This window comes from Mastomys coucha, unplaced genomic scaffold, assembly GCF_008632895.1.
Source record: "Mastomys coucha isolate ucsf_1 unplaced genomic scaffold, UCSF_Mcou_1 pScaffold22, whole genome shotgun sequence".
NCBI lineage: Eukaryota > Metazoa > Chordata > Mammalia > Rodentia > Muridae > Mastomys > Mastomys coucha.
Genome location: NW_022196905.1, coordinates 84,679,210 through 84,693,246, shown reverse-complemented (window position 1 = coordinate 84,693,246; position 14,037 = coordinate 84,679,210). Strand labels below are relative to the sequence as shown.

Below are 14,037 nucleotides of genomic sequence, written 5' to 3'. Positions count from 1 at the left end.
TTATATTCATAATTACATTATGGATAAATGTGTGATATATTATTTAACATGTTTGAACTTATTTTTAGATTATTTTCTAGGCTCAGATTTTTATGGTTCATGCTTTTTCCTTCCAGATAGGACAATAATTTTACCTGTTTCTTCACATTCACATCCTTGCACCTTGATTTACTTTTGAGACAAGGTCTCACTATGTAGCCCAGGCTGTCCTGGAACTCGCTGTACAGATCGTAGAGATCCACCTCCCTCTGCCTCCTGAGTGCTGGGGTTACCATAGAAATTGCTACCATGGATTTTTCCTTCCTTTCTCTCTCCCTCTCCCCCTCCCCCTACTCCTCCCCCTCTCTCTGCCCCTTCAGTTTACTTTTGGGATGAGTCAAGCTCTCACTTTGGATCCCAGTCTGGCCTGGAGCTCTGGCTTTCTCTGCCTCGTCCCAGAGACTGGAATTGCAGTTGTGAGCCAGCACGGGCAACTGTCCTTTGACCTTGAGCATTTGCCTTTCCTTTGATCTGCTGCATCCAGATTTGGATTTAGGTCATGATTCTGTTTGGCTACGGGGCACACTTCTAATCTACGGCTTCCAGTCTGAGATATGGGGAAACTTTCAGCAACTACCTATTTACTTTACTGGCATTTACCTGAGTCTGGCTGCAGGTGGTTGGGGTGTAGGCCGAGTGATTCCAGGTTCTTGGTATCTTCTTCAAAGCTTTGAAATAAACACACAGAGATTTGCAAGATAGCACAGAGAGTCTCTTCAAAGCAAAACAGTAGTGCAGATCAGCAGGATGAGTTGATGTTCTTGAGAAACCTAGCAGGCCATCTGCATGAGGGCCCTCAAAAGCTCGGATGGTTGCCTGGGGCTTTCTCTTTCGGTGTTCAAGAGAAGTGTGATTGCTAAGGATCATAGTGAGTGTGTGTGTGTGTGTGTGTGTGTGTGTGTGTGTGTGTGGTTTTTTAATCTTAATTGACAGGTTGCTATATGACTTCTTTTCCTCTTATGTCCCATCCAGAATGAATCTGATTATAATGGTATGCATGCCCAGCTCATTGGTGTGAGATAGTGCAGCTTGATGCCGGGAGGGCTCTTAGCTGCCCACAGGTCGCTTGGTGCACTGTATGGAGAAGCACTGGGTGTGGTCACGCCCAGTCCAGGTTGCTAAGCTCATCTATATGCTTGTCTGCCTCTGTCTCATCTCCCTGCCTCCTAATTCCCTGAGTTCCTCTAAACATTTATTGGAGCCTTCCTGTCTAGCTTGTGTCTTGATTAATTTTTCACTTTCTGACCTTGTATTTATGCAAATTCCCTACAACTATCTTCTAATTCATAAGTTTCTCTTCAGCTATGAAGTCTGCAATTTTATTCCCGTTGATTTTTTTTTTCCAAAACATTTTTTTCGAGGGTGAGATTTTCTTCATTTTCAGTTTTTTAAATTTATTTTATGTATATTAGTACACTGTTGTTCAGATACACCAGAAGAGGGCATTGGATCCTATTACAGATGTTTGTGAGCCACCATGTGGTTACTGGGAATTGAATTCAGGACCTCTAGAAGAGTAGTTGGTGCTCTTACCCACTGAGCCTTCTCTCCAGCCACTACAAAACATTTTTTTCATCCAAGTTCTTTTTCTTTTTGTTTTGTTTTGTTTTGTTTTGTTTGGGACAGGGTTTCTCTGTTTAGCTCTGGCTGTCCTGGAACACACTCTGTAGATCAGTCTGTCCTCGAACTCAGAAATCTGCCTGCCTCTGCCTCCCAAGTACTGGGATTAAAGGCATGTGCCACCACTGCCCAGCTATCTTTTTCTTTCTTTTAATACCATACTACCTACCTCCACTTTTGTCTTTGTTTTTTTAAAACAGTAGTAGAGATCAAACTCAGAACCTTATGCATGTCAACCAAGGTCTGTACACTAAGCTTCATTATCAGGTTCTATTACTTTCTATGTAAAAAAGGATTTATTTGTTTTATTTTGTATGTGTGACTATCTTGTCTTTGCATGTGTGCCTGTGTACACATGATTCTGATGCCCATGAGAACATGAGACATTAGATCCTCTGGAATTGGAAGTACAGACAGTTGTGAGCCAACATGTGGATGCTGGGACCCTAACCCAGATCCTTTACAAAAGCAGCAAGTGTTTCTAACCTCTGAGCCATCTCTCTGGCCTGGCCTTCATCTCCCTGGCCTGGCCTCCATCTCCCTGGCCTGGCCTCCGTCTCTCTGGCCTGGCCTCCATCTCCCTGGTCTAGCCTCCATCTCCCTGGTCTAGCCTCCATCTCCCTGGCCTAGCCTCCATCTCCCTGGCCTATTCTATTATTCTAGTTTCTTCTAAAGTGAATTAATTTCCTTGATGACTTTATTTTCTGTATTTTACTATAGGTTTCAATTAAAAAATTATTTTCACAGTTGTTTCCATTGGGAAGCTAGTCGTGTGTGTGTGTGTGTGTGTGTGTGTGTGTGTGTGTGTGTGTGTGGTCAGTCAGTCTATCTGTCTGTCTGCCTGTCTGTCTCAACCCTCATCCCTCTCAATGTACCATTCAGCCTCCACATAGTTCAGAACCTGAGCCCAAAGTGGTCTTCCCACCGTGCCATCAGGGGAAATCCACACACCGCTTGGCTCAGGTTCCTCTGTGAAGCTATTTCTGAGTCACCAGCTTTGGACAACACCAAGATACACACCGCAGGTAGAAGCTGCTTTCTGTGGCCTCTTTGGATGAGCAGGGAATCTCTGCTCCTTTGGACTCTGATCCAAGCCATGTGGAGCATTCTCTAGCCTCACTTAGGAACTGAAGTCCGGTTCTTCCTCCTGGGCTGCAGCATGCAGAAGAACATCATTTCAGCTCCGCTTACCTCTGTACACTTACCAGCGTTTTGTCTAGGCAGATGCTCATTTGTGTTTTGAATGTGGTGTGGACTGTCTGAGTGTTTTCCTTTCATGTTTTATCAGCCTTGGTTTCCTGTTTTCACCTGGTAACACCCTCAGTGCAGGCAGTGAGTACCATCCCTCAGTGCAGGCACTGAGTACTATCCATACCTGAAATTAGGAGAATTTCTATTTATCCTTTGCCCTCTCCTTCCTTTGGCATTTGTACTGTTTTCGTCTGTTGTTCCACGTGTTTTAACAAGTTATCACAAGTCGCATGACTTATAAAAGGCAGAAATGCATTCTTCACAGTTCTGCGTGCTAAGCAGTCCGAGACCCCAGCAGCTCTAATGCTGGGAGGGGTGTGGTTCCCTACAGAGGCCGCCTTCTTGCTTTAACTTCACACACGTGGTGGAAGGGCTATGCCTGTCCCTAGGGTCTCCTCTAAGGTCACTAGTCTTATGTCAGAGCACCCCTTCATGACCTGACCACCTGACAGGCAGGATTCTAATACAAAGACCTGGAGGGATCATAACTGTCTAGTCTACTTACATGTACCATTGATAAGGCATGCTCTCTCAGCTGCCCTTTCAGCGACAGCAACACAATATTAACGTCTCCTGTTGTCCTCCTGAAAGCCTGCTAGTTTTGGAAGGGAGAACTATTCAGAGAACAGTTAATGATCTTCCACGAATATTAAGGAATATCTAATCCACAGCCCCTCTGTCCCCAGCCTAGCTGTGAGCAAGGGCACCATTAACGTCTACTTGGGTCACTGCTTTGAGTAAATCAGTATCTCTATCTCTGATGGTGTTGCTGCTGCATTTGCATAGGATGTAGGATGTAGAGGCAAGTGTGCCACCCCGTGCGTGGAGAGGTCAAAGGACAATGCTGTGGCCTTGGCTGTTCTCCTGCGCCTTTGCATAGGTTCCAGAGACTGAACTCGGGCTGTGAGTTTTGCCTAGCTGCTGTGCCGTCTTGCTGGCCCTGAAACCACTATTTCTAAACACCTGTGCAGGTTGCACTCTTCTGGAGGAGGGAACAGGAATTTGTGGCTGTTACCAAAAGGGGTTTTGGTTTGGAGCCTACTTGTTCTTTCTCTGTTGTAGCTCCTACCTCTTCTCTGCCTATGTATGGGTGGCGTACTGCTGTAGGCAGCCCCTGACTGACTATGTTAGGGATCCTAAAGTCCATCTGGATCATCTGTCTTTCCTGTACTACAGGTCACTGGACTGGTGGACCACAGATACGTGCAATATGATTAACGGGACAGATGGAGATTCTTTTCACCCATTGATAAACAAGGACGAGGTCCTGTACCTCTTCCCGTCTGACTTCTGCAGGTACCAACTTTGAACGTAGCTCTTGGACCGCGAGACAGGGTGAGGAATATAAGCAGAGGCACTCACAATGCATGGGCATTTATACCTCCTGGTACAGGTGCTCTCATTACACTGAGAGATGATGCTGTGTAATGGCTCATGGCACAGACGCCAAAAGGTAGCCCTGTTGATTTGGATCTTTTTTTTTTTTAATTAATTTATTTATTTTATGTATATGAGTACACACTGTAGCTGTACAGATAGTTGTGAGCCTTCATTTGGTTGTTAGGAATTGACTCTGCTCACTCCAGCCCAAAGTACACTGTAGCTGTCTTCAGACACACCAGAAGAGGTTGTCAGATCTCATTATGGGTAGTTGTGAGCCACCATGTGGTTGCTGGGATTTGAACTTAGGACCTTCAGAAGAGCAGTCAGTGCTCTTAACCGCTGAGCCATCTCACCAGCCCTTGATTTGGATCTTAACTCTTCTTGTAACTGTATGGCCTTGGGCAAGTTATTTAACCAGTCTACCTCACTTACCTTCCCCTCTTTCTCTCTCTTTTCTCTGCTTTCCTTCCCCCCCATCCCTTCCTGTCCCCTCTCCTTCCCCTCCTCTCCTTCATTCCTCCCTCCATTTTGCATGTATACATATACATATATATTACACACACATATATATGTGTATATACATATGTGAATATGAACATATATGTGAGACAGGGACCTCAGGTGTCTCGGGCTGCCTAATGCAGCTGAGGATGACCTTGAACTTCCCATTCTCCTCCCTATACCTCCCTAGTGCTACAGTTACAGATGTGAGCTGCCGCACCCTGCTCATACAGGGCTGGGATCTAAACCCAGGCCTTCTCAGGTGCTGGGCAAGCATGCTTCCAGCTAAGCCATGTTCCTACACTGACTTTGTATCCTTCCCTCCTCTCAGATCAGTGTATATCACTTTCAGTGGCTTTGAGAAGGTAGAAGGCCTGCCTGCTTTTCGGTATAAGGTGCCTGCAGAAATACTAGCCAATACCTCTGAAAATGCTGGCTTTTGTATACCCGAGGGAAACTGCATGGACTCAGGAGTGTTGAACGTCAGCGTCTGTAAGAATGGTAAGAACTTCTAGGGAGGTTACAGATGTCTAGAATGCCGACAGGTCTGAGGCTCGAAACCAAATTTGTCACCAACCTAATATATAGCGCAATTCCACCTTTCAGGAATACTGTTTTGGCATATGCCTGCAATCCCAACACCCAGATGGCAGCAGCAGGAAGATAGAAGGTTCAAGGCCAGCCTGGGCTACATAGCTATCCCCTTGTCAAATGATGCTGCTGCTGTTTTGTTACATATATAGCAAACAATTAAAAAATTTCTAGTTTTGGTAGCACATGCCTTGACTGAGATTTTCAATGATTTTGAATCAGATTTTTGATTTTGATTTTGAATCAGATTTAGTCTTAGACTCTTACCATGCGTTTCCCGGTGTGTGTGTGTGTGTGTGTGTGTGTGTGTGTGTGTGTATGTGTGTGTGTGTGTGTGCGTTTTTAATTATTTCTTTATTTAATATATATGAGTACACACTAATGTGTATCAGGCACACCGGAAGAGTGCATTGGATCTCATTACAGATGGCTGTGAGCCACCATGTGGTTACTGGGGATTGAACTGAAGATCTCTGGAAGAGCAGTTAGTGTTCTTAACCACTGAGTCATCTCTCCAGCCATTTTTTGTTTGTTTGTTTTTGTTTTGTATTTGAATTTGTTGTTCAAATACAAATTTGGTGTATAATGGGTGAGCATGCACGCCATGGCCCACGTGTGGCAATGAGATGGCCTTCAATGGCTTCAGGTCTCTCCTCCCATCTTTATGTGGGCTCCTGAGAGCTACCCCCGGGGCTTCAGGCCTGGGTGCTTACCCTCTGAGCACCTTGCTCTCTCTCTCAGCTCCCTGGTGCCTCTGCTCTCTGTTCCTTTCCACAAATGAAAGAGAACCATCAATGCTGCAGCTGACAAAAGGTGTCTCTTTCATCCTGAAGGTGAGTTTCAACAGTCAGCTGTCACAGCAGAATTGCTCGCAGCGACCTTGCCTAACAGTGTGCAGTGCCCTCTTTCACTTCTGATTTTGCTCTTGGTCTCATTTGCTTTGAGGAAGGGTCTTGTTGAGTGGCCCAGGCTGGCATCAAACTTCCCATCCCTGGAGTCTTAGCTTCCCGGGTCCTGGGATGATGTGTATAGTTTAGTATACTGTCTTATCACCATGGAAGCAGAGCAAAGAGAAGGAATGTGTTTTTATGAAACTTCACTGAGTTATTTCCTTGCTAATACCCTTTTGTTTTGTTCCTTTTGAGACATGGTCTTACTATGTAGCTCTGGCTATCTTGTAACTCACTATGTAGACCAGGCTGACCCTAGGATTTCTAATATTTGTGCTAGATCCTTACTTAGAGTAGAATTCCTCTTTAAAGTGTGTGGTGTGGTGGTGGTGGTTTTGAGATGCTTTCACTATGTACTTTGAGGCTGGCCTCAAACTCATTCACAATGAAACCCAGGATATCCCTTAAACTCACAGTGATCCTTTTGCCTTAGCCTCACACAGTGCTGGGATTCCCACCCCTGACCCTCTTTAAGGTTCCTTTGGAGAGCTGCACGGCAACCCTCTCTCCTGAATGACAGTGCTCCTTTCTCAAAACCAAAGTGGTGCAGTTTCTTGGTTCTCCTGTCTGATTGGCATTAAAATCGTCTTTGGGATAAGCCTGTGACAGCAGTACATCCCTCTGTCCATTTCACAGCAGCCCGCAAGCCTTCCATCAGGTTTTTAAGATACTAACTATATGCACGAGGCACGAGAATGTAAGCCTACAATCCTAGTCCTTGAAAAGCAGAAGCAGGAGGAATTCTAGGAGTTCTGGGCCAGCTTGGTCTATGCAATGAGTATCTTCCAGGCCAGCCTGAGCTGCAGAATAAGACCCCCATGTCTCAAACAAATAGCAAAACCTGAAACAAAGCAACAACAGTAATAATGTCATTCCATGAGAGAGAACTGTCATTCAAGTAGTACTCTGAAGTGAAACCTCGCTAAAGTGGGACTTCATCTCCGAAGCCTGAGAACTATGAGTTCCTGGGGAATTCTCATGGTGTTTGGGGACCTCAGCTTCTTCAAATGCAAAATGAGGATAAGGTTTTTAGTCTTATAGTGTCCTGGGATATTATTTAACATAGATACATAGATTAAAAAGTCTGCTTGTAGGTTCAGTAGCTATATAAGTATAGATATGGCTGCGGTGTTGGTAGAAGGGGTGCAGTACAGCAGGTGATGGGAAACGTGGTGTAAATGCTGAACCAGACTTAGAGAGGTAGTGAGCTCGGCCGCGCTTACTTGGCCATGGCTTTTCTTTTTCTGTTGTGACCTATATATTCTTCTTAGACTTAATCCAGCACCATTTGCTTCTGTGTCCATCACTGCAGGTGCACCCATTATCATGTCTTTCCCACACTTTTACCAAGCCGACGAGAAGTTCGTCTCTGCCATAAAAGGCATGCGCCCAAACAAGGAAGAACATGAGTCATTTGTGGACATTAATCCTGTGAGTACACACTCCTCTGTAAAAAAGAACGCGTCTCACTGTGTACATGCAGGTTCACCTTAGTCCAAAGTATTCTTGACGGACATACCTCCCTTGTGAACTCAAGAGCGAAGTGTATACATATCTGATACCACTTACATGAATAATATATAAGAAGCTTGCCAAGGTACCTGGAGCACTCCCTTGTGGCTATTCAAGTAGGTAGAAGGGGATCAGTACACACATTGTGGTCTGTAGCCTATTATGGGATGTCTGAACTCTGTGGGTCAAATCTGCAGAAACCAGCAAACCTGCTTTAAAAAAAATAGAAAGAAAGCAAAGGCAAAACATGGGGTTTGGGATATGGCTCAGTGGTAGAATGCTTACCTCACTTGCATGAGGCCCTAGGTTCAGTCTAGCATAACAAAACAAAATGAACTCAACACGAATACAGATTCAGTCATGAAACCAGCTGAGGCTCTACCCACATAGCCAGCCAGCCTGCTGTGGGACAGGGTTGGATTTCGCCTTCAGAATTACAGATTGATTGTGTATTCTCTGCTTGGAATATGCAGATCTAAGCATAAATATTAGCTTCATTCGCTTTTGGCAAACCTATATAAAGGTACTTTGGCAAGCTTCTTATATATTATTCATGTAAATGGTATCAGATATGTATATACTTTGCTCTTGAGTTCACAAAAAAGAATGTTAAGGTGATAGGGGATCCCTTCAATATAAGGAATCTCTAGGGATTCCTTCAATGAGAGAGTCTCTCTTGTAGACACTCGCATGTAGAAGCTAAAACAGAAAGCTCAAAGATCTCACTTGAGCCTAGCAGCACAGACCTGTGGTCCCAGCTACCCAGGAGGTTGAGGCAGAAGGGTCACAAGTTCAAGGCCAGCCTGGGCTACAGCATGTTTTATACATGCTAGACAAGCACTACAGCAGCTAGGCTGCAGCCCCAGCCCTCGGGTGTGACTATGTTCCTTCTCTGTTAGCCTTTTGTCAGGGCTTGTCCCCATGGGATGGGTAAAATCCCATACCTGCAGGGCACATATATACCTGCTGCCTCATGCCTTCTGTATTCTGGTATGGGGGTGGGGTGTCCTGGACTTGGAAGTCACTCTCTGGCAGAGACTATTCTTAGCTCTGGAAAACTGCCCAGATGTCATATCTAACATGGAATTTGTGGCTTCTGATGGAGTGCCTCAAGGCTTTGCTCTACCAAGTGGCAATATCCTGGAAACTTAATAGAAATGCCTTGCCGGCTGGTAGTGGTGCATGCCTTAATCCCAGCACTTGGGAGGCAGAGGCAGGCGGATTTCTGAATTCGAGGCCATCCTGGTCTACAGAGTGAGTTCCAGGACATCCAGGGCTACAGAGAAACCCTGTCTCGAAAAAACAAAACAAAACAAAACAAACAAACAAACAAAAGAAGTGCCTTGTTTCTGTGTTCCACCATGATCTGCCAATCAGAATCAACATGCGGAATTAGCAGATTCCCAGGGATTCCCATCCCTACAAAGCCCCAGGCCCCACCACAATCAATACTTGTAGTCCTGCTGTGGAGGCCAGTTTCCCGCTTGTACATACACTCTGCCTGACAAACATGACAGTGGGTTCTTGTGAGTCAGAACCACACAGTTACACTCTGTTGAAAATGTGGCTGCATAGATCCTAATTTTTTTTCTCTCTCTTTCTGTTTGCAGTTGACTGGAATTATTTTAAGAGGGGCCAAGAGATTCCAGATCAACACTTACGTTAGGAAACTGGACGACTTTGTGTAAGTGTCACCTTTTTCTATCGAGGCGGAGGCTGGGTTTGCCTTGTGACTCTCGGGTAGGCCTGGTATCAGGGGGACTTGTCTGTCCCCAATGGGATATGGTCTCAATGTTCACGGTGCCTCAGCCTTGGCCTTTGTAAGGTGTTACCCATGCATCGGGTGTTGCTCTTGGCACTTTGTGTCAGCTCACAGCTTTACATTGTCCTTTTAATACTCGAGAGAACCAAGACAGGAAACTTAAGTGACTTGCTAGGACTCACACAGTCACTGAGGCTGTGTGGACCTGCAATGGCTTTTATCCAGTCACCTAGCAATGTCCTCCACCCCTTGACACTGGTCTCCATCTCTTTTCTTCGTACTCCCTCTGCTTCTGCTTAGGCTCAGCCACCACAAGTTCTCATCTGGGCACAAGCAGTAGGTCCTAGGATCCAGCCTTTCTCTTCCGCATTTCAACCATAAGCAACTCCTTAATAAGAATTTCCCTCCCCTCTTCACCAAAAAAAAAAAAAAAAATGAACCCCCAAGTATAACTTCCTGCCCACATTTGTCAGTGGGATTTTCCTTCGATCTGAGAAAATACCTATCAAATATTTAATGAAGGACAGGATATAAAACCATATGTGTCTATCTCTGTGTCCATCCTTCTGGTCTGTCCATTCATCCATTCATCCACCTATCTATCTATAAATCTTGATGCATTTCCCCACTGAACTCTCCAGATTTAATTACAATCCTGGTTTCACGGCCCAGTCCCTGGGATCTTGGGCATATTGCCTAGTTTCTATTAGTAGGTTTCCCCTCTTTCTACCCTGTACATAATGAGAACTATAGCATCTGACTGTTCTAAGAACTGAATAAAATAAAGCCCCTAAAACACTGATCACAGAGAGGTCAAACAGGGGTCAAGCGGGCTCTTGTTGCAGAGAGGGTATGGTGGCCTAGAAACTTCCCGAGTGGCATTTGTTTAGTCTGCTCTTAGCAGCGCCCCTTGGATGGGTCTGCATCTGTAGCTTAGGCTTTGTTGAAATACCACATAGATGTGCAGGTTCGCATTGCTGGGCGACGGTGTGGCAGTCTTGATTCCTGATTTCTGTGTCTGCGAAGATAATTCCAAGTCTGTGGCCAGTTCCCAGTAACTGAGTGAATTAAGTGTAATCTAATCTTTGAAGTTGTCTCTCCAGGTGAGAGCTGTTCTCATGAGGATGTCCGTGAAATAATGCCATCCTTTGTCTTTGTAGTGAAACGGGAGACATCAGGACTATGGTTTTCCCAGTGATGTATCTCAATGAGGTAAGTCCTGAAAGAGGAGGACACCGCTGTATGTTTTAACTGTCTAAGCTTGGCGTGCTTCCATTGTGATGTCTGCTGCTGCAGTGATGTGCCGTTTGAGGGAGAAAAAGTGGCTTTTCGTTTTTGTTTTGTTTTGTTTTGTTTTCGAGACAGGGTTTCTCTGTGTAGCCCTGGCTGTCCTGGAACTCACTCTGTAGACCAGGCTGGCCTCAAACTCAGAAATCCGCCTGCCTCTGCCTCCCAAGTGCTGAGATTAAAGGCATGCGCCACCACCTCCTGGCAAAAGTGGCTTTTCTAAAGTAAAGATTTTTAATTACATGTGCTTGCATGTGCATGTGTGAGTGTAAATGCCACTGCCCACAGAGTCCAGAAGAGGGCACTGAGTTACGGTGGTTTGTGAGCTTCCCTATGTGGCTTCTCTGAACTCAATGCTCTGTAAGAGCAGTGATGCTCTTAACTGCTGAGCCATCTCTCCAGCCTCAAAGATGATGTTCTAAAATATAAGCTGCCCTCAGAAAACCTCTCTTTCATACTTGTGGAGAGGGCCTGTACCTGGGAGTTGATTTGGACATTTTCCTTCTCAAGAACACCAGCTGAACTAAAACTCCCTTCTGAGGGGCTGCTTATGGGAAAGGAGTTGAACTCTGAAGGAGAAGCACTGCCAAGCTGTCCCATGAAGCCTTTGTCTCTGCAGAAGCCCAGACAGCTTAGCACACTGTCTGTGAAAGTCACATGTCAGGGGCAAAGGAGATGTCTCAGCAGATAAAGGCGCTTGCTGCCAATGCTGGAGAACTTGAGCCTGGTCTCCAGAACCCACAGAGTGGATGGGGAGGATAAACCCTCAAAGTCGTCTTACTTCCATGACACATGCACCCACCACCACCACCTCCACCAAACAATAACGACAAACAAACAGATAAATAGAATGCTTTTAAATGACCTATCAAGGTCAGGAATAGTGACACATGCCTTTAACCGTAGTACTAGAGAGGCAGTGGCAGGTGGATCTCTGAGTTTAAGGCCAACCAGGGCTACCTAATGAGATCCTGTCTTAAGAAGAAATAGAGGGAGAGAAGAATGAAAAGAAAAGAAAAAGAAGAAAAGGAAAGCACTAGGCCTGGAGTGACACTGGTGACGACTACCAGGAGGAAGCCCTGACTCTGACGGGCCTGGGACAGGTACTGGAAAATCTTCCACAGAGCCTGACACCCTCCCACCCCCAATCCAGTCAGTGCAAACCAAGCAGGACTGTTCCTCCCTCCTACAGATGTGTGCTCTTTTGATGCCTACTCATTACACTAAGTGAGGAAACCTCTGTTCTTATAGTAAGATGCTATTCTAGAGTGTTTCCTTGATTAGAAATTCTCTCCAATCTTTGTTAGCTCCACAACTGAGATGAGCAATTTCTGTTGATACCAGTGTCTTAGTCAGGGTTTGTATTCCTGCACAAAACATTATGACCAAGAAGCAAGTTGGGGAGGAAAGGGTTTATTCAGCTTACACTTCCACATTGCAGTTCATCACCAAAGGAAGTCAGGACTGGAACTCACACAGGGCAGGAATATGGAGGCAGGAGCTGATGCAGAGGCCATGGAGGGATGTTCCTTACTGGCTTGCTTCTCCCTGGCTTGCTCAGCTTGCTTTCTTATAGAACCCAGGACTACCAGCCCAGGGATGGCATCACCCACAATGGGCCCTCCCCCCCTTTGATCACTAATTGAGAAAATGCCTTACAGTTAGGTCTCATAGAGGCATTTCCTCAATGGAGGCTTCTTTCTCTGTGATAGCTCCAGCTTGTGTCAAGTTGATCTCAAAACCAGTCAGTACAACCAGTGACCATCCTGTGGACTCAGGAGAGAAACTGTGTCGATACTGTTTTTGTAGTGTTTTATCCATTCATTTACTCAGCCAGTATTAATTAAGCACCTACTGTATACTGAGTGCCCTCCCTGGTGTGGAGGTGGCTAAGCTGTCTCGCTTTCAAGGAACTTACAGTTACTGACAGGTAAACCGTTATGCTGGCTTCAAGGACAATAAATGGAGTTCTAGGGATAACAACAAAAGCTCTTCTACCAGGCTTGAGGTAGCCAGAGACACTTCTAGAATGATGAAATGCTGAGATGAATTTGGAGTGACCCATCTGATGCCAGGCAAAGGCTACCTCACCACTTATTTTTGTGTTAATGTGACAGAAGTAACTTAAAGGACAGGTTATGTTGAGTTATACTTGTCTTCAAGAGAAAATAGATTGAGTAAATACCCTCTTTGGTTATTCTAGGTAAATTCTCAGTATATCTGGTTTGTTTGAAATGAACACACACACACACACACACACACACACACACACACACATACACACGCACAATACCTAGTCCTCAAGATAATACTATTTCCCCTCCTTCCAGAGTGTTCTCATTGACAAAGAAACTGCAAGACAACTAAAGTCTGTGATCAACACGACTTTGGTTGTCACCAACATACCCTACATCATCATGGCACTGGGTGTGTTCTTTGGCTTGGTTTTCACGTGGCTGGCGTGTCGAGGACAGGGGTCTATGGATGAGGTAAGTGCTGGGTGGAGGAATTGATCTCTTGTTGATATGTCTACCTGAGGGATTCCTCAATAATCTATTGAATGGCTTCCATCTGGCTCCTTTGGATAGATTTGGGGCTGTAGGGGAGGGGAACGCTGATTTTTTTCGGTTGCAGACAAAGTAGTAGCCAGAGCTGATATGCGTTGAGAAAGGCAGGGTGGGTGACAGTATGGTGCCGTTTGGTGTTTGAGGGTCTCTTGGTGGGTTTGGGTACATCCCATGGGATGTAACTTCACATCTTTGAAAACAATAGTATGAAACAAGAATATAAAACCTTTAATCCCCTAAGCTTCGGTGCTGGACTGCCTCAGTTCAAATCCCAGTTCCACCATTAAACATCTATGTGACCCTTGAAATGGCCTCAATTTCATCATCTGTAAAAGGAGTGATAACAGAATCTCCCTTGTGAGTTTCTGGAGAGGATCAGATGATGTAGAAAGCATAGAAGACTTGGCTCAGTGTTTCTCAAGAAGTTTGGTTATTATATGTAATAAAAACAATTCCAATGTTGTAGAGCAAAGGGGCCAGAGGATGCTTGTTAAGAATCCTTGGTATATTCTTCCTGTATTCCAAACTTCTGGGCTAATAACCACTTATCAGAGAGTGCATACCGTGTTTGTTC

General features: G+C 45.1%; 1 protein-coding gene across 1 annotated transcript in view; it reads left to right on the top strand.

The window, feature by feature from the left end:
* Window positions 1–14,037, top strand: part of Scarb2 (scavenger receptor class B member 2) — a 57,647-nt gene that overhangs the window by 38,801 nt on the left and 4,809 nt on the right. Inside the window, exons 6-11 of the mRNA XM_031391021.1 lie at window positions 4,087–4,206; window positions 5,126–5,295; window positions 7,648–7,766; window positions 9,458–9,531; window positions 10,770–10,821; window positions 13,227–13,385. Coding sequence (XP_031246881.1) covers window positions 4,087–4,206; window positions 5,126–5,295; window positions 7,648–7,766; window positions 9,458–9,531; window positions 10,770–10,821; window positions 13,227–13,385 — 694 coding nt within the window. The remainder of the gene's footprint in view (window positions 1–4,086; window positions 4,207–5,125; window positions 5,296–7,647; window positions 7,767–9,457; window positions 9,532–10,769; window positions 10,822–13,226; window positions 13,386–14,037) is intronic.